The 26,722-nt window shown below is 36.6% G+C and overlaps 1 protein-coding gene across 11 annotated transcripts in view; it reads right to left on the minus strand.

Moving 5' to 3' along the window:
- The window catches only part of PRPF4B (pre-mRNA processing factor 4B), a 37,195-nt gene extending 13,429 nt beyond the window's left edge, over positions 1-23,766 (minus strand). For 6 of the 11 annotated variants that reach the window (XR_004423837.1, XR_004423836.1, XR_004423834.1 and 3 more), the window contains exons 1-8: positions 23,567-23,766; positions 14,452-15,651; positions 11,646-11,822; positions 9,098-9,145; positions 7,851-8,006; positions 5,538-5,619; positions 4,011-4,221; positions 1,314-1,387 (exon numbers count right to left, since the gene is read on the minus strand). Coding sequence is in view for 2 of the 11 variants with exons in the window: in XM_033114038.1 (XP_032969929.1) it covers positions 1,314-1,387; positions 4,011-4,221; positions 5,538-5,619; positions 7,851-8,006; positions 9,098-9,145; positions 11,646-11,822; positions 14,452-15,651; positions 23,567-23,703 (2,085 nt within the window). In the remaining 9 variants the exon portion in view is untranslated. The remainder of the gene's footprint in view (positions 1-1,313; positions 1,388-4,010; positions 4,222-5,537; positions 5,620-7,850; positions 8,007-9,097; positions 9,146-11,645; positions 11,823-14,451; positions 15,652-23,566) is intronic. The other 5 variants (XR_004423840.1, XR_004423839.1, XR_004423842.1 and 2 more) reach the window with 1 other exon arrangement.
- Positions 23,767-26,722: the final 2,956 nt, after the last annotated feature.

A 26,722-nucleotide genomic window follows, 5' to 3' on the forward strand; every position in this document is an offset into this window, starting at 1 on the left:
GGCAAATTAAAGTCTTATTATCACTCATGTAAATGTGACACAGATGAAACGTGATTGCCAAAATCTCTTGCATCACAAATCTCTTGCATTCACAACAATGCTCCCCCAAAAAACAAAACAAAACAAAACAAAAATTAAACGGGTATCTTCAAAAACTTTTAGGAATATGACTAGGGCATTACAAATGAAAATAAAAACTTAAACTACACCTATTTTCCCGTAACTAATGATAGAGGAGGACAAAAATTATAGATGGGTATTCAGTTAAATTACAGATGGGTAATCAGTGTCCAACTCTCTCCTACCAATTTTTACGTTTCTTTTATTGCCTTGTCCATGTAACCACCCCTTGCTTTTCTTCCCATATATTCATGAAATGTCACTGGCTGCACTAGCTGAGTCTGTGTGGGAAATTTAAGAGTCTCCGATACTTCTGAAGAGTCTTTATTGAACATAACTCTCCATGGTACCCAGAAAATCATTCAGTATGATGCAGAGAAATGATGATGGCTCAATAATTATTTCATCCCCTCTTAACCCTTTTTTTGGGGGGTGTTCCTGTTCCAAAACATATATATGACACATTACTTAAGCCAATTACCAATGTTTGCTGAGTTCTGGGCACTGATTGCTTATCTTATTCCATTTTTAATTTCCGTTAGTATGCTTTCTCCTTCTCACTTCCCGTTACCAAAGCTTCCTTATTTTTCATGTTCTCTTAAATTTATAATGAAAGTGGTCTCATACTTTCATTAGTTTTTAAGACTTTTTTAAGAAAAGGCACTGATAAAACTGACTAACAGACCAAAATTTCTTAACCCTGTCCTTATAACTTTTTCAACTCTTCAATGAATTAGGGTCCAAATCATTAAGTTCTCCATCACCTACAATATAAAAGCCCAAAGTGAGCTTTGTTCTAATAAAAGGTCTGGAAACTACTGACATCATCTTGTCTCATCTATCATTCATACATACACACACACACACACACACACACACACACACACAGTTTGTAAATCCAAGAAAAAAGTTGTTTTACAAAAGTACATGTTTAAGTCATTGTATTTAATTTTTACGAAGCTCTCAAAGTTCTACTGTTACTTATTTTAAAATTTGACTGAATTTCAGACTTTGAAAAGTTGCAAAACTAGTACAAAGTTTCCCGATACCCTTCACCCAGACTGCCCAACTGTTAACATTTATTAATTTGCTTTATCCTCTCTCTCTCTCTATATATATATCTGTATCTACCTATCAACAAATACATATTTGTTATATATACTTTTTTGTGTTTTTATGACAAAATTACTTACATCAAAATATGCAGCAAACATATCATCAGATTCTGTAAACATATCAGGTGCCAAAAGCTTCTTCTGCGATGAACCTTAATGAAAATTAGCATTAATATTTTAGCATTAATATTTGAAAAATGAAGACATACAAATTAAAGCACAAATAATAAGTCAATGGAAAATCACTAATAGCAATTCAAATTTTTCTTCCTCTTGCACATCAGTTTTTCATTAACACCCAACTTAAAATCACTTTATAACACTTAAGATATATAAGCCTATCCACTTTTTATTAAGAGGGTGCATTTCATAAAATTGAAAGACCTAATATCAATTATTTCACCAATGTTAAATTAATTTGCTAATAGCTAAACAATGATTATGGAGTAAAACAAAAAAGCTCCTCTTTAAAAAAATTACATTTCTAAATTGCAACTTAAATCTCAAAAGGTTAATATCCTCACTACAGACCTAGATCTATACATATTTCTCTCCTAAGAAGTCCAATAACCTCATAAAAAACTGGGCAAAAAAAGGTAAAGAGTTCCCAGAAAAAAAAGAATGCACATTAAAATTGCAATGAAATACCGTATTTCTTCTATGAGACTGGCTAAAAACCCCAAAGTATACCAACATTCTGTTAACAAGGCTCTGGATAAACAAGTACTCAGACATTGCTGTAGGATGGCAAAAATTATGCAACCATTATAGTGGGGAATTTGGAAATATACAGCAAAACCACATAATCATTAACTCTTCTGACTCAGCTATCCCACTTCTAGGAAACCATCTGAAAGACACAGTAGAAAGCATAAAAAAATGATGTGATGTACAATACTATTATAACTAATGCTCCAACTGGGCACTCCAAGTTTCACTATTAGAAGACGGATTAAATAAACTGGCACGTTCATTACACTGAACTAGTATGCAGCTGTAAAAATGAAAAGCAAATGAAAATAAACCTAAACCTATTACACTGGCAGTGTAACCACACAGGAGAATTATTTCAAATGACTACTTTAAAACACATTTAAGACTTTATACCTTGGAATGCATCCTAAAGACAAAAAGAACCATTAAATTTCAAATTGCATTCAGATTTAATTAAATCATACTGACAACTGTGTATGAAAATTTCAAAATAATAACCTGAGTTACTGTGTTATCGGAACAAGTTTTTCAACTGTAAAAGAGATATATAAAATCTAAAGTTAATAAAAACCCCACAATCTCACATTTTAACTGGCAATAACAGTATGAACTCCTCCTTTCCAAAAACATATGTATTTTCTAGCCATGTCCACAAAAAAGGCCAAGGAGTAATGGGTACATCTCTAAGCACCCTGTGATCTCTAAATAGTGTTTCCTAATAACTGGAACCAGGGTTCCTTGGAGCAATAACTGATATGACTGTGGTAAAAAAGGAGTCAGCTTACAAACTGGGCCAAATTTGGCCCTTGTTTATTTTTATATGGCCCATCTGTACACATTTATATGTTTGGGGAAAAACATGAAGATTTTTTGACTCGTGAAAATTTCGTAAAATTCAAATTTCGGTGTCCATATACTTTTTTGGGCAACACAGCCATAGTCATTCATTCATGCTGGTTATGGCTGCCTCTGCACTACAACAGTGCAGTTCAGTAGTTGGAACAGAGAAAAAAAGTCTCAAATAATTACAAAAGCCTAAAATAGTTACTATTTGACCTTTGACAGGCAGAAAATATACCAACCTGACCCAGAAAGTAAAAAAGCAGACTACACAGTATGGGTCAAAAGACATTAAAAACCACTTAAAAGGGCTCCCTCCGTGCCTCAGCTGAAGAGAGAACAATCTGAGCTTCAAAAAGAAAAATGCTAGAAATGGACTGAAACACAAGAACAAAACAATATCAACTAACACCCAAGAAAAATAACCAAAATCTCACTGGTCATCTGTGGAGGTTGCTAGGTCATCAACTCTGTTCTATGCCCCAAATTGGTAAATAAAGGAATATAATCAAGCATTTACCATGCCTGTCCTGTATAAACGACATTTTGGGGTGACCAAAGAATGGAAAACACGACAAGCACACACCACATGCCACCTGATGTGATGCAAGTACACTCCACTGCTTATGAAAAATGTTTGCCAAAAAAAGTTAAACCTAAATCTACTGAAGTCTCTAACACTAAGAAATACTGAAGATAGAGGAAATAAGATAAAAGACACAAGAATGCGGTCAGAAATAGAAAAGTTTGCAGGACACATGACTCTGGTCTCTTCAAAAGTAAATGGCAGGGGGAGGATGAGGAAAGAAACTATTAAGACTCAGAAAGACTTAAGAGATATTTACCCCCAATATAGTTTGTGCATCTTATTTGGATTGTGATTCAAACCAACTGTTAAGTCTTTAACAAAGATACAAACGGAAATATTTACAGATGAAATGAAAACATGGCTAGACTTTGCTTTAAAATACCCTAGCAAGCAAAACAAAAGGTAATGAGTATGTGGGAATTCAATATACTTTTCCGATTATATAACTAATAAAACACATTTTTAGAGAACGTTCACTGGGATACACTGAATATTGTATTACTATTAAGATTAGCAGGAGCCATACTCCTAGTCCCTTTTACTTTCCCCATCCCAAAATAATCTCTCATTATGAAGTTTACAGAGCTAAAAATTCAGAGAAAAAGCATGGTCAGAACAAAAATCTAACTTACCATTATTTTGTTCAACTGTCATTAGATTATGCTTGGCTTTTACCGAGGCCTCAAATGTATCAACATTTTCCCGTTCATACTCTTTAACATCAGCAGCTACCCTTTCCAGAATGTCGTCTGGAGAAGGTGACCGTGTACGAGTACTGCTCTGGGGGCTGCTTGGTTCAGATGGCACAGACATATTGCTATCTTCAGCAAGATATTTATATTTCTGTAATAACAATACATTTTCATAAAATCTGATGCTATCTAAATGCATATGCTTAGAGGTGCTGCATTAAAAAGTTAAGAGTCAAATAAAATAATGTTAAATCTTTTTTAAAGGTAATGATGCCTTGATTCAGATCCACAATCCCTTATACAGAATTCTAAAATCCACAAAACTCAGAAAAAGGTTTTTATGTATGGTGTACCTTCATTAGGTGGCAAAATCTGACCAGAGCAGATGTGACACTATTTATAGTTAAATTTATCTCCTCAGCGTGAACATAACAAGCCTCACTGCAGAAACACTAATATATTTGATGATGGGGTAATGTTCTAGACCCCACTGATAGGGTTAATACACAGATACCTTTCTAAAATTCAAACATTACTGAATTCTGAAGCACATTTGGCCCCAAGGGTTGAAGATAAAGGATTGTGGACCTGGGCAAGAACAAAAAAAGATTCAAGCAAGTTTTAAGGGATCTCAGTTTAATAACAATGTCATCAGTGCCCCAGAAAGTTAAGTTTCCTCTGGAATTCCCTACAGCCTCTGGTGATTCAAGTTCTCCCTTCACTCTGACATACGACCACCTAATTTATCGTTTGCAATGTGTATTTAGGTGAGCTGCCACGACTGTCCTGGCCTTTTGTCTGCTGTCCCTATAGCACCTAAACATTTTTCATGTCTTTCAGAATTCTTCCTTCCCATCATTAGAAGAAAGTCTAATAATGATGAGAGAAGGCACTTTACAGGGACTGCCATCCACAAAGGATCTAGTGGCCATGGCTTTATCCCAGGACAGCCAAGGAAGAACTGACAATCTCCCAAGGCAGCAAACCTTATCATTAAATGATTTTCTCAAGAACTATGCATAACACCCTTTCCCCACCTAATTTTTTAAATTGCATAGCTCTAGTCTTAAAATTATTTTTGAAATGTTCGAGTTAAACAATCACAATTGCATTAGAAAATTTGCCGTTTTATTAGACATTAAAATGTTTGATTTTTTCCCCACAAAGTAACAGGCATAATTTATGCTAAATGAAATTCCTCCAATTTATTCTATACTCATTTATGAGGGCTTTTCTGTTCAATTAACTTAAAAAAAAGCAAATTACAAATTTTATGTCTTAGAAAAGAGGTTTATATCAGAATCCTATGTATAACAAAAAGCCATTTCAATTTTATTAAGAATTATCATTTTTCAAGACCTATTGAAATCGTTACCATCACTTCTTTGTTAAAATAAAAAACCTTTATCTTACTAAAATAATGATTATTTAAAGAGGACTGAAGAAAATTTTACTAAAATCCCATACCTGCACAATTGCTTGCCTTTGTATCCTTCTCTGTTCTATCAGGGCCTCTTCATCTTCTTCCTCTACATCAAAGTCTTCAAGGCTTATAAAAAATAAAAATAAAAAATCACACATACATATAATTAATTTCAAATATCCTTAGAGATTCCAAAATCATAATTTTTATGTTTTAGAAATAAAAGCTGGAAAACCTAAGTCACCAGTAAGTTCGAGCAAGTTTTAAGCCTTCTTATTCTCTTTATCTTTCTTTCTAAAGTCCATGCAAGGTTTGGAATGCTGGCAAGTAACTTAACCTTCTGTCTCATTTTTCTCCTCACCTATTTCATGGCACCAAAACTGGGAACAAAAGAAAGATCCCTAAATTTAAAAAATTTCATCACTGGCTCTGCCATGACCTTAATATTAGTAAAATCATTTCACCCCTCTACTATCAGTTTTCACACATACAAAACAAGAGGGTTGGGACAGACAAGTAAATTTCTGGGTCACAGAACCCTTTGAAAGCTATAGTTCTTTCCCCCATCAAAAATGCACATGTAAACATTTGCATACAGTCTGAAGGGGAATGTGGCTCTACTTCCAAACACTGCCCTAGATTGGTCCCAATTGTCCACGAAAGAACTCCTCCACAACCTGTAGCATCTCTGCAGGTGCAGCCTTTGCCATGATCTGCTCAATGTTCACTGCAGAAGAGTAAGCAAACTGCACTCTGAAGGTGTCAGATTCAATGCACAAGGTGTGATCAAAAACTTTGGTGACTGTTTAAAAAAGTTATTACAGTAAAAGACACATTGCATTAATCCCCCTCAAAATACTCCCCCCTCACTTCAAACACACTTATCCCATTTTTCTTGCCACTTTCTGAAGCAGTTCTGGAAGTCCTCTTTTGTGAGTGTTTAGTGGCGCTGTCATGGCTGCCTCGATTTCCTGACTCATTCTGACTATGGGGAAGAGCCGAAGTCACACGGTGACAGATCCGGTGAATAAGGTGGATGAGGACACACCGTAATGTTTTCATTTGACAAAAATTGTCGTCTACCAGGTGACATGTGACACAGAGCATTGTCATGATGATTTATGGCACACTTCAAAAGACACCTCTCAATCGTAGCTCACACCCGACTGACTACACCAAACAAGCTGAAACTTGTCACACACTGTTACTAAAGTTCAATGTGCCACTTCCCGGATTGAAGATCCCTGCCTTTCCGTTGGATGGCACTTGGTAGCAGCATTCACTGTATTTTATAATCACAACATAAAGGCTCTGTGTCACACATCGCTTCTGGTACAGCAATTTCTGTCAAATAAAAACACTGCAGGGTGTCCTAATCCACTTTATTCACCGGATCAGGCACCATGAGACTTGTGGCTCTTCCCCAAAGTCAGAATGATTCAAGACATAGAGGCAGCCATGACAGCGCAACTAAAGACACACACAAAAGGACTTCCAGAACTGCTTCAGAAAGTGGCAAGAACAATGGCATAAGCGTGTTTGAAGTGAGGAGGATTAATAATAATGTATCTTTTACTGTAATAATTTTTTTTAATTTAAAAATTCACCGTATCTTTTGATCACACCTCATATGACACATTTGTCCTACTCAATTTTCTTATCACCTAGCTCTTTAATCAGGATTTCCTGGTCTTAGCACTACTGACATTTGACAGTTCATTGTGGGGAGCTGTCATGTGCACTGGAGGGTACTGAACAGTATCCCTGGCCTGTAGCCACTGAATGACAACATAAAGTCTTAGACATTGCCAAATGGGGGGGCGAAATCACCCCCATTTGAGAACCACTGCTCGAAATAAGTCTTTATTTTTAAGATGTTCCATTTAGATAACTAAGTTTACATTTTTAAAAATTTCCTCACTACACTGTTAAACACTGAAGTGTTTCTGCATTTTTCCACATTTTAACAAGCATACCCGTCACCAGACAGCTTCAGCTGCAAAGAATGTATCATTTTACACAAACTAAAAAAATCTAAAATTAGTATTAAAATTTCCCCCACAAAATTGGTAATTCAGACTGGCAGGACTATCTAATACGTCTGTTGTTCCTAATAAAAATAAAGAATGGAAAGTTCGTAATAAAATGATGGCCCAATATTCACTCTAGCCAGTAAATTCGGAAAACAGTAAGCTCTGCCATATAACCTATAAAATATGAACAAAAGATTAACTTTTATGTATAGGACCAAATGAAAGGGCTCGCTTATAATATTCAGGTGGAAATTAAAGATTTTCAAGTCAAACAGTGTTTCTCTAAATTAGAAAAAGAAAATCACGAGAAAATTTCACTCTTACTTATCATCAGATGAAGATTCTTGTTCAACTTTCATTCCTTCAGAAAGACTTCCTTTAAATTTATCTTCCTTCACTTTGCTTCTACTCCTACGTCTACGGCCCCCCCGTGATCGAGACCGCCTTCTCATGCGGGATCTGCTCCTCCGACCTCTGTCCCTATTTGAGAAGAAAAGATGAAGTCTACATTATGAAGGACCAAAACTCTAGTGCCAGCCATGTCTACGAAGTCTGACAATTAAGTTCGCAAACTTGCCACTGTGCGCTTACATTGGCAGCACTATACAAAAGGCTCAGTAAGGTTTCATGACCTTGGTATATCAGTGTCTCACAGCTGTGTTCGTGTCAATATGTGGTGGTGTCTTGCTGAGTGGCATTTATTATTATTGTTGCATGTTTTTGTGTGCCGTCGTGAGAATGTCTAAGCTTGAATTAGAGCAACAAACAAACATTACGTTTCTTGTTAAACTTGGCAAGAGTGGAAGTGAAATCAGGGACATGTTAGTCCAAGTTATTGGGGATAATGCCATGAAGAAAATGACAGTGACAAATCGATTAAACATTTTTCTGAGGGGAGAGAATGCATCATTGATGAAGGAGGTCAGGGCGGCCAGTAACGAGCAGAACTGACGAAAACACTGCAAAAATTTGTCGAATTCTGCGTCAAAATTGTCGGCTGGCTGTGAGAAGTATAGCAGACCAAGCAAATATCGACAGAGAAACATTTAGGAAAATCTTAACTGAAAATCTTGGCATGAGAAAGGTATGTGCAAAAATGGTACCAAAGGAGCTCACCAATGAACAAAAGCAAGCAAAGGAGAGTCAAAGTTTGCCAAGACCTTTTGGAGAGGCAAGATGATGTTTTGGGCCGTGTTATCACTGGTGATGAAACATGGTGTATCAATACGACCCTGAAACAAAGCGTCAAAGTGCACAATGGAAGTCAGCCAATTCTCCCCGACCAAAAAAGTTCAGTCTGTCCAAATCAAGAGCCAAAACGATGTTGCTAACCTTTTTTGATATTAGAGGGATTATTCATTATGAATTTGTACCAACTAGACAAACAGTTAACCAAGTTTACTATTTGGAAGTGCTGAAAAGGCTGTGTGAAAAGTTAGACGAACCTGAACTTTTCGCCAACAATTCATGGCTCTTGCATCACGACAATGCACCAGCTCATACAGCACTGTCTGTGAGGAAGTTTTTAGCCAATAAACAAATAACTGTATTGGAACACCCTCCCTACTCACCTGATCTGGCCCCAATGCCTTCTTTCTTTACTCGAAGAGAAAGGAAATCTGAAAGGAAGACATTTTGATGACATTCAGGACATCAAGGGTAATACGACAACAGCTCTGATGGCCATTCCAGAAAAAGAGTTCCAAAATGGCTTTGAAGGGTGAACTAGGCACTGGTATCAGTGCATAGCTTTCCAAGGGGTGCGCTCTGAAAGTAACCTTAGTGATACTCAGCAATGAGTTCTGTAGCACTTTCTCTAGGATGAGTTCGCAAACTTAATTGTCAGACCTTGTATACTCTCCAGCAGGAGATAAGAGGATTCTGGAAAACTCACTAGCCTCAAAGAAAAGATGTATAGTTGCTGATATGCTAAAGTTCTATATTATCAGAATGGAAGAAAGCTTCTATTCAGCTTTCTCATTGCTTAACTTTATATCATAACAGGCAGCAAGGAAGAATCAAGCTATCTGAGGAAAGTCTTCAAACGAAAAGATAAATAAGCAACAAAAGAAATATGGGAAGAAACAAAGTACAGCTGATTCTTGAACAATACTGTTTCAACTGCATGGGTCCACTTATACGTGCAATTTTTTTCAATAAAGAAAGTATTCTCTCTTAGGATTTTCTTAATATGTTCTTTTCTGTATTTTTATTGTAAGACTACAGTATATAATATATATAACATACAAAACATGTTTTAATCAACTGTTTATGTTATCTGTAAGGCTTCCAAGCAATAGTAGGCTATTAATAGTTAAGTTTTTGGAGAATCAAAATTTATAGGTGGATTTTTGATGTCTCCTATGTTGTTCAAGGGTCAAAACTACAGGTAAGAAAACTGTAAAGAACAAAAACTCCACAAAATAAACTCTATCATCTTTGACATGAGAGGTGCTATTTCCATAACACAAAAGTTAAATGTTATAACAGCAAACCAGGTCTTGGAAATAAAATGAGCTAGGAGGGAGCATCAGAAGGATAAGAAGGTAGAATAAGAAAATCTCTTAGACTGAAAGTAGAACAAAATGACAAACATAAAAGATGAGTAAAAAAAATCTGTGGAATAATACAGAAGGTCCAATGGAAGGGGAAAAGAACCCAGAAAACAATGGGAAAGCAAACAAAAACAGAAACGTAAAAGAGATTTCCCAGAATAGGCAGCCATAATCTCCCTGCTTTAAAGAGCCCATCTAGTGCCCAGCAAAATTAATGGAAAGAAAAAGCCACACACTAAGGCACATTATAGTAAAATTTCAGAACACAGGACATTTATTATAAAAAGAAGAGGGAGAAGGGAAAAAAGCAAGTCCTGTAAAAACTGCCCAGAATAGGACTTCTCAATAGTAATATTGGAAACTAGAAAACAGTGGAATAACAATTTCAAAATTCTTAAGGAAAAGTGATTTCAACCTGTAATTCTATTCCTTGACACATCAGCAATGAGAATAAAAGGCATTTTTTAGAAACACAGGTCACAAAAAATGTCCTTTCATGCACTTTCCTCAGGAAGCTATAGGAGATGCATTACCAAAGCAAGGAGGTAAAACACCGAGTAGACACTGGACAGAGGAACTTAGAATCACAACATAAGAGAGAACAAGAAGGGGAAAAGGGAAAACAAATACTACAATGACGTAACTGTATAAATAGGCCCATTGGTCATTTTGGAGCCAGAAGACTAGGAGCATTAGAATTAAGGTCCCCCGACTATTTGCTCAGCAATGAACAATATGCTTTTGATCATAATGATTGTAGCTGGAAGTGTACAGAAAGGTGATGAAATCAGGCAGAAGAGAAACATGTGAGGGATAATACTGCCCCAAGTAGGAAATCAATATGGAAATAACTGAAAAACTTAAACATACACACTCTTAAGACAACGCATTTCTACTTCTAAGCATCTAATATACGAAAATACTCAAGATAAGTAAAGATATACCCAGTGGCTACAAGGTAAGCCTTTGGTATACTGTCTCTTTAATGTGTAGATGTATTTTTAAATTGCTTCCCTGCTTCAGAAACCAAGCTTTTTGATTAACCAACTAACTACTGACTACTTGTGCTTCACATAAAATGGTTTCTACTACTGTGAATTAAAAAGGTCTTTCACACCTACTGAGGATATCATCTCAAAGTTGTGTTCTTAAGGGGACCAAATACAAGTTAACAGAAAAATAAATACAGAATTGTAAGACAGACAGGAAATGGGGCTGCTTATTTATTACCTTATGATCTATCCTGACAGTTAAAAAAAAAAAAATTCTAAGCCTAGTTCATTTAGTATTTCTCTGTTTTTAAAAAATAGAGGGAAAAAACTCCTACTTTTTAGATTGAGTTATTAATGAACACTGATTTATTTAAATTCGAAGGAAAAGTATATTAAAGAAAAATCAATGCATATGAAATATCACACATTGGTAAAAGGAAATTACATGGGATCACAGCTAATTTTTCATAGTAAAGGGTCTTTAAGAAAACCTACCAACTGAACTGATATGGAGCTTCAAAAACATTCAGAGTTTAATGAATCAAAAGGTAACATATGTAATATATCTTTACCTTCTCCGAGGAGACCTGCTTCTTCTTCTGGGAGACCTGCTACGTCTGAGTGGGGAACGAGACCTCCTCCTAATGGGAGATCTACTGGCTCTTCTTCGGGTTGGAGACCACCTATTGATAGGGCTGGCATCTTTTGATCTTTCACGTCTACTGAGGATATCATCTCGAGGTCGTGTCCTTAAGGGGACCAAATACAATAGAAAAATAAATCAAATAAAAGTAAATGCATTTCTTCTACATGTAATGAACATCATAAGAAAGGGCACACTATTACAGTGTTTATTTTTTAAACCCTTTTTTGTGCTTTTAGGTGTTTTTTTTTCTAATTTTCTATAATTAACGTTTATAACTTTTGGAATCATTGAAAACAATGTTACTGGGAAAAAAAATTCTGTCTTTTCAAAATGTTAGAAGACTTTAAAAAATAAATTTTCAGGGGTGGCCGGATGGCTCAGTTGGTTAGAGTGCCAGCTCTGAACAGCAGAGTTGCTGGTTCGATTCCCACATGGGATGGTGGGGGGCTGTGCCCCCTGCAGCTAAACACTGAAAACAGCCACTGGACTTGGAGCTGAGCAGCACTCTCCACAACTAGATTGAAGAACAACTTGGAGCTGATGGGCCCAGGAAAAATACAGTTCCCCAATATTCCCCAATTAAAATAAAATAAAATAAATTTTCACATTAAAAATGAAAAGAAAGTAAACTAAAGATAGTAAACACAAATTAACATGTTTTGTAATGAAACAAATTCAAATGATTACAAAAACACCGGAATTATGGTACGCACACAATAAAAAGTCTATTTACTCTGGTCTCACAATTTGAATAATTAAAGACTACTTATATTGTTAAAGTGACCGATTTTAATTTCAGATAAACAACTCAAAACTTCTCAAATATTCCATTTCCTAAGTTTGAAGACTGTTTTATTTCTAAATTTTGACATTTTTGCAATTAAGCCTTAATTTTACTATATTAATTACATATAATAGCACCTTACAATTAACATTACCACAGAACAAAGAAAATATATAAGGGTTTAGGGAAAAGGACAGTGCCTCTAGTCATGAAAGGACATATTGGTATAAACCTCCTAGAAGGAAATTTGGCAGTAACTTTCTAAAATGTAAATGTACATAACCTTACACTTTGAGATTTCACTTCTGTGAATCTATTCTACAAAAAAACTCAACACATAACCTGTGGATATCTTTACATATAATCACAAAAAACTGGAATCAACATAAATTTTCATCAGTTTCAAAAAGGGAATGATTAACTGTATTGTGGAATATCTACACTGTGAAATATGTTGCTGTTATATACAGAATTTAAAAAGATTTTTATGTATTATCACAGAAGTGTTCAATGAAAAAAGCAAATCATTGTTAACAGGAATAGTATGATTCCATTTTTGTAAGAAAAAAAATTCATATAATTGTATGGGCATAAAAAAGGCTAGAAAGACATATTCTTCTTAAGAGTGGTAGTGGACGAAAGAAGGACAGAATTTACATGCTTCTGCACTATTTGAATTTTTAATATTTCTTCTATAGTTAAAAAACAATTTTTGTTTCAAAAATTTAATTCTAGTCCTTAACAAACTCTTCAAAATTTCCTTCTCAAACTGAAAGAAAACTGACAGAGACCAGGATCATTAAGAAACACTTTAGGTAACATAACCCGTAAAGACTAACAACGGGCTCAATGAAGGAAAGCTAAAGGAAGAAAGGAGAGGCCATTTCATTACAATGTCACTTAGAAGTAAAGAATCAAGAAGGTCTCTTAAGATAGAACACTTTGAAAAGAGCATTCTTGAAATTTCTTGAAAATATGACTTAAACTTCAGCTTATATTTATACACACTAAACATTAATATGCAATAATAAATGGCTAGGAATTCAGATTATCTTTACATAGAATAAGGCAACAATATTTTAAGTGAAACTTGGCCAATAATTTTACATGCCTAATTACTGAATACACAGATATTTTAAAAATCTCTTTCTAGTTTTGACTAAACAACTCCCTGTGCCGCCCCACCAAAATCCTTTCTGTGCCTTAACATATTAGTTCTATGATCCTAGTAAATAACCTCTCAGTCTATTTTTTCATTTATAAATTAAATGAGTCACTCCAACTCATGAGGAGACATAATTACCACAATTTATGAGAAAAGAGCCGACAGACCAAATGTGTGACACAAATATGATTTTCATCATTATTGGTAAAAAACAACATCTTTTCTTACTCTTTTCTTCCTAAATTTAAGAGGACTATTGTTTTTTTTCCAACTATGAGATTAGATATGAATTAGTAACAAAAAAAAATTTCCACTTCCGATTTTGGGGCCAAAAAAATTAGTTCCAATTTATATTGTTAGAATTCAAAACTACGCCAATTCAAGAGACTAGACAGATCACAATTCTTATTAACTGATACTTCCCTTTTTTAAAGTTAAAAATACCAGCCTATAATATTGTTCAATGAATTCCAACTACAGAAATTACTCCCTCGTCATAAACATAGTTTTAACAGCCAAATTAGTTGGATTTAAGAGTCTGCAAATTAAGACACTAAATTAATAACTTGAAAAAAACCTGATTCTGTCAACAAGTTCAGTATTTATAAATTACCCAAAATCAAGATACACACTGACAAAAATGCGAGCATTAATATAGTGGAATGGATAATTAAAACTATAAATCTCATTATTTACTATCTCATCTTTTATTGTCCACGAATTCTAGTTTCTTTAAAATCTAGTACATTGGTAAAAAGCACTAACGTTTTGAAAACACATTACCTTGGAGAAGAAAGACGTCTCCTTTCTGGTTCTCTTCGTTTTCTTTCCAAGGACCGGCTCTTGGCTCTTCTACCAGGAGACAGAGTTCGAGAAGGTGATTTGCTCTGCTTAGACCTTCTATCATTTAAAAGCGGAGATCTACTTCTTCTTGATTTATCACGTTGTTTCGGAGACAAACTTCTTCTTTTTGGACTACGGCCTGGTCTTCTACTGGGTGACCTATTTTCTTTCCCAGAAGAAGCATCTTTAGAGGGAGATTTAACTGGCTTCTTTTCTTTATCAGTTTCAGACCGTTTTGATTTTCTCTCTTTGGACCGTGACCTTCTGTCTTTGGATTTACCTCTTAAGTCAACTGGGGACCTGGATTTTTTGCTTCGATCACGACTTCTACTTTCATTTATAATTGGGGATTTTTTCCTATCCTTTGACTTACTTTTATCATCAATTTTAACCTTGTCATCAGTAGGTGATCTGGCCTTCCCAATTTTCTCTTGAGATCGCCTTCTTAGGGTAGGAGATTTTGATTTTCTTGCTTGATCTTGAGACTTGCTTCTTTTGGATGGACTTTTGGACTTTTTCCTCTCCTTTGATTTGCTCCTGGTTGTCTTCTCTTTAACTATTTCAACACCTCCCTTAGTTTTCTTTTTATCAGACCTATGTCTAGTCCGTTCTTTGGATCTGCTTTTACTTCGCTTTTTTGTACTATTTTTATTGTCTATAAGTTCAAGTTTCCCCTTTGTAGTTGAAGATCTAATACTAGACCTATTTCCATTTCTTGCCTTTTCATGAATTTCTCCCTCTTCTTCAGAGCCAGACTCATAACCTTGTAATATGAGCCCCATTCCAGACTGGACCTTTCCTTCCATTAACTCATTATCAAGTTCAGCTTTAATCAAGGCTCTCTGTTTTTCCAAGTCTTCCAGCAAAGCTAAGTCATCAAGTTTAGTTCTTTTTGCTGGAGACATCCCTTCTTTGTCAGAAGCATCAATAACCTCTTTTCTTTTGTGTTTCTTATGTTTATGCTTATGTTTATGTTTTTTATCCTTGTCTTCTTCTGAGGAATGTTTATGTTTCTTATGTTTACTTCTGTGTTTATGCTTCTTTTTTTTGTGACGACTGTGTTTATTTTGAGATTGATCTTCTGATACTTCTCCATTTTCTTCATTTACACTTTTTTCAGAATTATCAGCATCCTCCATCCTATAAATGTATCAAACACATTTTAAAATCATATCATTTACCAAGCATTCAGTCAATAAAATAATGATAAAATACATCTCAATGTAATACATGAAATATTTTTGTAACAGCTTTAGACATTTATTTTAACAGTATATGGCAAGAACTGAGTTGAATGGTGACTTAAACTTTAATTTGTTTCTAATGGTTGAACTCAACTACCAAAAGTACTAGAGGAAATACATAACAGAAAAAGGGAACCCAAACCAGGTAAAATGTTATTATTGATTTAGTTAAAGTCACTCAGTAACTTGATCAGTAAACCAGCATTTCCCACACAGACTTCACACCAAAGGAATCCCCCATTTTCTTTTTTCATAAAACATACATACATATATTGGGAGACAATCTCTTTCTCTACTTGAAATTCAGAAGCATCTCTTTTTTTTTTTTAATCTCTAGAGCCAATATTGAGCTATACCCAAATAAGCCCTCTATCACATGCATTGGTGACTGATGTTGACAAATATAAATACACCTTCAAGGTAAACTAACCGGGGGTTTTAGAACTCTTAGCCTGCTGCAGCCACTGAGCAATCATGTGGTATCAGGTTGAACCACATCAAAGGGTTTTTTGCAGGTCAGCAGTAGTCCAAAATTAGCAATTACACATGGTTCAACCCAATATTTGTTGAGTGGGCTATTTAATCGCTCTAAATTTCAAATGAGAGATTAATTTCCCAAAATATGTGCATATTAATAGGTGGCTTTTGGGCTATGCTGAGTTAAAGAGTTTATGCTTCTAAATTATTTTGCTAAATCCTTGCTGTTCAGTATTGCCAGATTAAACACAGGCTACAATAGCAATACTTAATTTTCCACTTTAAAGTCACTCCACAGTAAATCATCACATCCTGGAATATGAGACCCAAACCAGACTTTAAATAATCTGGATTCAGGCCATCATACTGTTTTTGTAGGAAAATATGGTTAATTTTGTACAAGTCCTTCAAATTATATACTCCTGTACTTTTAGTAAGTTTATTATTTGTGCGATACAAATAGCTCCTTGCAAGTTAAGAATTAATGAATCTATTCACTCAATCTCTTTTAACATTTATTAAAGTCACCTATACTTAGTGTAGACATTAAGCTAGGAAGCAGGAAAATGAAGACGTACAAGACCAACACCTGCCTCCCTCAAGGAAATTACAGTCCAGTGGATAAGAAAGTCCCATAAAACACTGGAGAAGTGTAATGATAAAGATATGAATAAGGACATTATAGGAACACTGAAAGATCACCTACAATCATTTTGAAATGATTAAGGAAGGTGTCTTGTAGGAGATCACAGGAAAACCCAAGCTATTAGTTAAGCAAGATCTTTGTCTTTATCTGGCAGGTACATGGATTTAAAAATAACACTGTAACACTGTCCTAGAGAATGAGTAGAAAATTACCAGAAGGGGAAAGGGTACTCTAGGGGGGGAAGTGACAAAAGGCATAGTTACATGTAGCAAACTACAAGCAGATCAGTGTTGCCAGGGCATTAAACTTGTGAAAGAAACTGATCTAATAGAGGTTAAGATCTCAGTGGACCAATTCCAGGAGATGACACGACATACTATGAGATTCTGGGAGTGAATCGTTGAGATCGAGTTACAGGCTTCACTGGAGTCAAAGGCCCAGGAACTGCAAGGTCAGGTTGCTGGATGGGTTGTCTGTAATGACACTGCCATTCTGTCAGGGGCTGGCAAGAGGCTGGCTCTCCAACCAGGTCTGTGTTCAATAAAGGACACACTGGACGTATGCTTGAAAAGTTATTAACTGACAACAATGAGGGGGCATGGAAAACATGTAACTACCACATGGCAAGAACTAAATTTTTGGATGTCAGACTGCCAATCTCCATTTCTGGTACTATACTGGGGGGGGGTGGGGGGAAGTATTGAAGAGAGCTACAGAGAAAACTGTGTCTACTGGTGAGAGTCAGGTTTTAGTTTGAGCTGATGTCTTTCTAATGGGGTATACAGGAGACATAGAATAGTGTTCTTTGGATCATCAAATGTTCTCAAAGACTTTGACAAAGAAAGTGTAATAGTATTAACCAACCAACAAACAAACAAACAAAAAAACCCCAATATGGCTCGATTGTGGAGAAGGGAATCACATATTTAAGTAGAAGATACAAAGACATTTCAACTTTGTATAGGCTACACCCTCATATAGGCCACTACCTTCCTCCCCAAGAAATCTACAATCCCACAATCCAGAAGTTGGGGTATATGTTTATTTCTCTGAACCTTGACTCACAGGGGGAAAAGTCAGAGAAAAATTGAATTAGGCTAATTCAAGATATGGAGAATCTTTTTAAAGGTTAAGAATGATTTTCAGGTATGTAAAATCTAAGTGCTCAAAACACAAAGTTTAGGTCAAGCTACCTAAAGACCCTCTAAGCATCCAGAAGAAAAAGGATAGTTGGGTGGTTAAGCAGTCTCCAGAGCCAGACCACCTGGGTCCAAATCCTGGTCACACTACTTAATAGTTGTGTGGCCTTAGGCACTTTTAAGATCTCTCAGATCTGCAGGTACCCTATGTATAAAACGGAGAAAATATAAAAATAGCACCTACCTGAAAGCACGTTGTGAGGATTGGTCAGGGTAATAGATGCTATTAAGGCTTACAATAGTGCCTAGCACGACCCAAGTGCCCAAAAAGTACGCTGTTATTAATGTTCAGATACTGGATAAATATATTTCCTTATCATGACACTGGAGCTGGCAGGGCTAATACTAAGAATTGTATTTTAAGGAATACTGTCAAAGAGCATGTATTCTAGAGTCTAACTTGTTAAAATGCTGCCTCCACCATGGCACACCTAGTATAACCTTAGGCAAGATACTTTGTGCCTCAGTTTCCTCAACTGTAAAAACTGGGGAAATTGTATTGACAAATCAGAAGTTTGTCTTGGCAGTGAGTTCACACTCTCAAGAAATTAGTTCAGCTCTCAAGAAACACTGTCTCTCTGTCTCCATGACAGATGAAATGTTAAGGTTTAGGGAGGTTTAAGGAACTTGCCTAAGGTCACACATACATCACGCTAGTGAGAAGGCTGATTATTACATTCCAAGTTAGTCAAGAGCTCTTCCATTTGATGGAAGATGCTTTTAAAACGACAGAGCATATCACTACTCTGTGTGACACTGATTATTGCTTCCTACCTATCCAGAGTAAAAACAAAGCCTTCACAAGGCCCCATACTTGCCCAATCTCCCCAGAAACTTTGAACCTACTACTTTCCTTCCTCACTCACTCCACTTCAGCCACACTGCTCTCCTTGAACAGGTATACTTGTAGCTCAGGGCCTTGGTACTTGTCCCTGTTTCCTCTGCCTGGAATACTTTCCCCTGGTTCCTTTGTCAACCTCAGCTCTTTGCGCAAATTACACTTTCTTAGTCAACTTTCCCTGACCAATTCATTTTAATCACAACCCCCCCACCATACACACATTCCCTTTCTTTGCCTAATTCTTCTCCAAAATAATTGCCACCACCTAATATTATTCCTGTTTGTCTCTCCCTATCATCATATAAAACCTATGAGAGCACAATTTATAGTAGGTACTCGAGCAGTTGTTCTATTCAATTAAATGATTTATAGAATAACATATAACATTGCATTCATTAGACTACAGCTGGTTTATACTGGCTATACTATATACTCTTACCTCTTGACAGTAAACGTTTTGTTTTTGCTTGGGTATATCTCCAGTGCTTCACATAGTATACACACCGATTTCTTGAATGCAACACCCAAACGATTTAATCACACCACCTCAACCACCCAAATCTGCACTTTTCAAACGCTTTCCACAATTTACAAGTCTTCCAAAAAGTTTCATTCAAAATTCTTAAGAGTTTACCCACAGAGGAAGTAATTTCCTTCAAAAGATTATCTCGCTCCTAAAGCTTCTGAGAATCAGGACCTACACCATGACGCCCAGGGTTACTTAGTCATTCTCTTGAGTGACCCCCAGTTTCTATTGTAATTTAATGAATGTTATCTCAAGAAATGACTAGGGTACTGACAAAAATGCTACAAGCACTCAGGGCCAACTAGGTTAACCTTAATAACCCTAGAGTTCTCCTACAATGGGTTTGGGCACACGGCAGACCTTCACCCTCCTCAGGTGATCTCTAAGGCAAATTTCATCGAAAATAACTGAAGTCTGACTAGGTAAATCAGGAAAACCTGAACTCAGTGAATCAATGACATAACATATTACATATAATAATCTTGTGCTAGGGCAGCTAATTTATCAACAACTTTCTTCTAAAGCTTTAGAGAAAGGTTTCTTGTTAAGATATCTGATAGTCTTGTTCACAAGTACCATTATGATAGCTACGTCAAAATGCCTACGTCATTCACCTCACTTCATCTCATCATGAAGTCACTATATCATAACATCACAAGAAGGGTGAGTACAGTAAAGATATTCTGAGCACAAGAGAGCACTCACATAACTTTTATTACAGTATGTTGTTATAATTGTTCTATTTTAGTAATAGTTATTACTGTTAAGTTCTACTTTACCAGATGTGTATGTACAGGAGAAAACAGTACAGGTACACCTTGGAGATACTATGGGTTTCATACTATACCATCGAAATAAAGTGAGTATCACGATAGTCACATGGATTTTGTTGGTTTCCCAGTGCATATAAAAGTTGTTTACACTATACTTTTGTCTTTTAAGTGTGCAACAGCATTATGTCTAAACCCAGTACAATCCTTTATTAAAATATACTTTACTGCTCAAAAATGCTAACCATCGTCTGAGCTGTTACAATAGTAACATCAAAGATCACTGATTACACATCAACATAATATAGTAACACTAACATTTGAGATTGTGAAAATTACCAAAATGTGACAGAGACATGAAGTGAGCAAATGCTGTTGGAAAAATGATATCAACAGACTTGCTCCAGGGCAGGGTTGCTACAAATCTTCAACTTGTAAAACGTATTATCTGTGAAGTGTAATAAAGTGAGGTATGCCTGTATAAGGTTTGGTACTGTCTATGATTTCAGGTTATCTACTTGGGGTCTTGAAATGTATCCCCTGTGAGTAAGGGGGACGCCTATATATAAATTCCATACACATAAATTTACATTTTGCAATTTAACATTACACATTTAGCAGTACATGTCTCTAACCTGGTCTGTAACAGGTTCATCATAAAACAAAACTGAGAGCTGAGTAACATCCTTCAAATCACATTATTTGGAACAGAGCTTAATTAGAAGTGCTGACAATATGGCACTGTTTAACAGTATATATTTGTTTTTTCAAATGCAATATACAAGTTTCACCATTCAAACAATCCAGGTCTTAGAGCATCTAGCACAATGAAAATAGCCATGGAACAATTTTAAAATAAAGTGACCAATTACCAACCACTAGCGTTATTTTAACTTTCTCTGTCACGTGTTTTTTTTCAATGAATATTCTTTTTGACATTTTATTTGGAGGGCATGCAATTTATGCTTTACAGACAAAGAATGGTGAGCAAAATGAATGCCATTGCTTCTTTACAAAGAAAGTAATTCGGCCTGTTTCTCTAACAAGTTAAACTACTTTAATACAGAACTAGTTAGATGTAAAAATAAGAATGAATTAAAAAGACCAACTGGTGTTAAAACAAACTCTTCAGCCTACACCTTTTCCAGATTAGGTTTGGGAAATTAAGCTTCAAAGAATTAGAACTGTCACATCAAAAAATGGCTTTTTCCGGGACACTGAAAATAAATAAAAATGATTTCAAACCTTAAAGGCTATTTTTAAAATTATCCACAATGTGTAGTGGCAGACCAGACTGTATAGTAGTTAGGAGCAGGGTTCTAGAACCAGACTGCCTGGGTTTAAATCTTGGATCTGTCACTTAGTACGACCTTGGACAAGTGAACTTAATCTCTCTGTGCTTCAGTATCATCATCTGTAAAACATGGGCGATAACAGTATCCACTACCATAGGGTTGTTATAAGGATTAAATGAGTTAATATCTGTTCAGTGCTTTGAACAGTACCTAGTGCAAATAAGTCAATGCATATAAAAATGTAAATGTTTAAAACCATCAAAAAGACTGAGCTAAAGAAACTGACAAATATAAAAGTCACTAAACAGCCTTCAAGAAGCTTGAAAACTGCTTTTCGTATTTACTCTTTCTAAATGTTTTACTTTGAATAGATTCCATATAAACTATTCAGTGTCTTCTAAAGAACTGTTTAGACACTATATTCCAGCATTCACTATGAGCAGTATACACAGTACTTGCTTTCATATCAAATTATTATTTTCTTTGCTAATCATTTTCAAATAATTGAAAGTGGAACACATATAGACCAAATATTCCATTTGTACCAAGTGGTCTGGGGGAAGTGGAGGTAGAATTAAAGACTATCTCAGTGTCATTCATATTGCAGACCTAAATAAAGTTATTTATTACTATCAAATGTAGGATTTCAGTATGTGAATAAAATATGCCTGAACCATTCCTCAAAATGAATCTGTAGCGTCCCTGAAATTAAATGAATGGACATATTGCTTTAGAACTTTAAACAGATTACTACAATAATCAACTGCATAGCATTAGATTTGTACTGTATTGGCATAAATACTGTAACTATGCCACACTGTGAACTCGACAGAAACAAAGGCAAAGTCTTGTTAAAACTTTAGAATCAATTTGCTTTCTTCTAAGTCAAATTGTGAAAATAATAAAGCAGCTTTCAAAAACCCTTTACAAAAAACAGTGTAATTCTGTCTGGCTGAGTAAAGCAAATGATTGAAGGATCCAAAACTCTTGCACAGCAATGAAGTGTTGGGCCGTCTGGTGATAAAGATTTCTCCTATCTTTCAATCCCAAGTTGCTGGGAGACTATATCTACCTCTTTCCAAAAATGGCTGGAAACAAATCAGATAATGCTCATGCAAAGAATGGTCGCTATAGGAATATTGTTTTAAAATCCATTCTCTTTTATGTTCTTCAATTTTCCTAGCATAAACACAAAAAACAAAATACTGCTTTCAGTTAAGCAATGGTAAGCCTTTGCAGTATATACAAGTATGTTTTTACTCGACCACATCGATTCTTACATTAGTTTAATTATACACAAAGTACTTGGGTTTGGAAGTAGCTAACAATTTCCACTACTTCTTCCACTAGTTCTCCCAAAGAAGTCTTACAAACTCAGGACAAAAATGCCAGGTCTCAAAACCAAGGACTTAATCTTACTTTGTCTCACGTTAACCAATTGGCAAATGCTGTCAATAGGCGGGGGGGAGGGAAGGGGGATACCGGGTGAATGCTGGAATAAAGAAAACAGGGGTGGGGAGACGAAGTGCACAAACTATAGCAGGGGATGGTCAAACAGGATGGCCTTAGCACCCCTTTTCCTCTCCGCTTTCTGGTTCTAAAACGGACACCAGTAGCAGGACAAGCCAAGTACTGTACGCCGAAGAAAAGTCTTAGGGCTTGCTCCGCTGCCGCCACTGTCCCTTGGGTGCCTACCCAGGGAGCTCCGGTCGGTCCCGGAGGGAGGAATAGGAAGATGCGACCGCACATTCGGGGTAGCCGCCGCGCGCACGGGACCTGTAGGGGCCGCTCGCGCCTATGCTTCCCAGGGCAACGACGCGCGGCAGGCCGCGGCCGCCTCCGACCCAACAGACGCGGCCTCGGGGACAGCGAAGCTTGCAGGCCGCCCGCCTGCACCCCACGCTTCCCGCCCCACAACGTATAGAGCGGGGAAAGGCAAAGTTTCGCTCTCGCCGTTAGGCCTGAACTTTCCCGCCCTACTGTGCAAGTCTCCACTGTTTGCCACTCGGCAGTCCCCAGGGCTCCGGCCTTCCGTACCACTCAAAGAGACTACTTACTCTGGCTGTTCCCGCAGAGACTGAGCCTCCACAGCGGCCATCTTGAACTTCCTGACTCCTCGGCGGCGGTGGCGGCGGCAGCCCGGACCGTGGAGGCTAGTGGAAGTAGAGGAAAAGGGAGCAGAGCCGTCGCGCATGTGCTAACCGCGTAAAGAACCGTGGAGCTCTGAGTCCGCTCTAAGAATCCGGATATAAAAGTGCATCCGGGGACAGCGCGCACGAACGTCATGACGCAACTTCCGGGACGAAGGGGCGTCGGGAGGTGTAGGCGGTACCTGCTAAGGATGTGAGGCCGGGTTATTTAGGCTAACTAGTCAGTGTCAGAACCCAACCTTTAGTTCTCGAAACTTGTTGGGGACGAATACAAAGGGATTGAGATATCGGGATCAGATGTGCGGTTCCGGGGACTCGTTTCACTGTGGGCGCAGAAGTTGAGTTAAAAGTCTCAAACGAGGACAAACAAGATGATACTGCTTCTGGGCTGCGTTGGAGGCATAGTGAATGTCTTTTTACCGGCTAGTTAATTCTATCAGAGGGAAAGTTTGTGGAAAGGCATATTAAAAAGACTGTAAAGTTAGGGCCGCACCTAGAAAGAAAATGTATTTTACTATGTAACTATTACTGATACATTTATTTGAAACTTTTGAACTTTGTTTCAGCTTTTGCCAAGTCCAGGGGTAGGATTCAGGAGTCATTAGGTTCAGTGGTTCTGTGAACTGAATTAGTAATGTTTTTGGTTCACATTATCTGATTTGTGTTTTTCTATAATAATGAACTCTACAATAATGGGACTAAATTAAATATTCTATGAGAAAACATTTACTGGCTCTTGGAGAGATTTCAGCACCATGTAGGATTTTACATTCTCTGTGTGCGCGTATCTGTCTGTCTCGCCTCTCTCTCTCTCTCTCTCTCTCTCTCTCTCTCTCTCTCTCTCTCTCTCTCTCTCTCTCTCTCTCTGTCTCTCTCTCTCTCTCAAAAAAAAAAAAAAGTATCATTCCCCATAATCTGGAACCTGAAAGCAGACTGATGATCACTTTCATTCTTGTAATCAACTGATTTGGGGTTTATCCTAGAACTTTGAGGTTGGAATATTAGACCTTCTTATATATCTTGATTCTCAACAGGGAAGAGGTAGAAATATTCTTACAAAATAAGTACAATGGTACCCCGGTTTTTGAACATCTCCGTTGAGGAATATTTCAGTTTACGAACGCTGTAAATTTTATGGATCTATGGTATCATTAGATAGTAAAATTCATGCTAAATTTGCAGTTTTAGGGTTTGATTTTAAAGGTCTGGAATTGATTAATCCATTTTGCATTACTTTCTATGGGGAAACCGTGCCCGGTTTTCGAATGTTTCAGAACTCGAATGGTCTTCCGAAACGGATTACATTCAGAAACCGAGGTACCACTGTACCTGGTTGGTTGATTCCCAAGCAAGTTAAAATGTTAAACGTTTTCCCCTCATACACTCTATTAATATAGACTACTAAATTACTCCTTGGATAATTATTGATTTTTGTGGTTTTTCCCCCACCCCACACTCCATTATAGCATTTCTTTATAGTACAGTCCTTAATTACATTGTTTTCATGAAGGATTTCTCTCTTTCTCCTTAACAATCAAGTTCAGGTATAATAACTTGAAAGATTTCTTTCAAAGAGAAATGTTTTCAGAAATATGTTTAAAATGATGTATAATTCAACCATATGTTTATTTATGTACCAATAGTGTATATGTTGGGATTTCACAGTTCTAATTGTTCATACCATTAGATTCTCATCCCTATATAATTGTTCAAAAGTATTATGAATTCAGCCTTGTATTTACCATTTATTATATTATCTGTCCCCATGAAGGCAAGGCTATGTGTCATTGTGTCAAGAAGAGCTCTAATGTTATTAAAATAACAAAACATTCGTAAATTATTTTTAAACAATTTTAAAATTAAACGACCATAGTGTGTTTACTATAAACCTATTACAGATCTCTTCTTGGAAATAAATGCAAACTTATAAGACATCTCATATTGGATATAAAATTGAATAATATACTTTTAGGCAAAGGAAGCCTAGCAAACTGGTGTGAAGAAGTAAGATAACTTGCTTGTGATGACTCAGTTTTAAGTGGGAACGCAGGTTTTGAACTAAAATCTAATTCCTGAGTGTGTGCTCTTTCCTTCTTACCATGCTGCTTCCCACTGAAATGTCATTTGTTTAGCGTTTACTTATTGAGGACAGAGCTCTTTGATATTTTTTTGAGTAATGGGAATGAAAAGACCACTGGATTGGCATCCAGAAATGTCTTATTTTTCTCAAGGTCCAGAGGCTGTAGTCTCTTTCTTGTTGCTGACTAGTGGAGAGCACATAGGCCTAGCTCAATTTCTTCAACCGTATTATCTTCCCTCCTCTACGACTCTTGACAGTACGCTTAATGTGAAGATTAAACTAAGCACACTGAATATGGGGAAGCATAGATGGGGGAAATAGTCGCTAAGGTTGTTCAGGGTTGAAACCAGATTATGACTGGCTAAAGTTTAGATTTGGACAAACTATTGAAATTTTTAAAGAAAGAACATAGTAAAAATAAAGTTTCAGAAAATAATACTGGCAAAATATTTCCTTTAAAATTTTCTCACCAAATTGGCTTGCAAGGTACTACCAGTTTGGAGTACAGTAGGAAGGGGACTTGTGAAGGATTCACCAGAAACTTCAGACACCCTGGACAGCCAGAAATACGAACTGGTGAGTCCTAGAGCAAATTAAGCCTGAAACATCTCTGGAGGCAAATATGACAAAACTGAAGCTGTCCTACTTTGGGCACATCATGAGAAGGCAGGGTTCTTTGGAAAAGACAGTAATGCTGGGGAAAATAGAAGGCAGCAGTAAAAGATGAAGAGCAAGTATGAGATGGATTGACTCCATAAAGAAACCATAGGTATGAGTCTATAGGAGCTGAACAGGGCTATTGAGGACAGGATGTTTATGGAAATCATTCATTCACAGGATTGCCAGGAGACGGAGCCAGTCAATACATAAAGCACACACACACATACGCACTATGTTGCTATTGTAATTTTGGAAGAATAGCGTTTTTTGAAGGTGGAGTTAAAGCAGGCATGCACTTACAACTTTAATCATTCAGCAAGCAT

Source organism: Rhinolophus ferrumequinum, chromosome 9, assembly GCF_004115265.2.
Source record: "Rhinolophus ferrumequinum isolate MPI-CBG mRhiFer1 chromosome 9, mRhiFer1_v1.p, whole genome shotgun sequence".
Taxonomy (NCBI): domain Eukaryota; kingdom Metazoa; phylum Chordata; class Mammalia; order Chiroptera; family Rhinolophidae; genus Rhinolophus; species Rhinolophus ferrumequinum.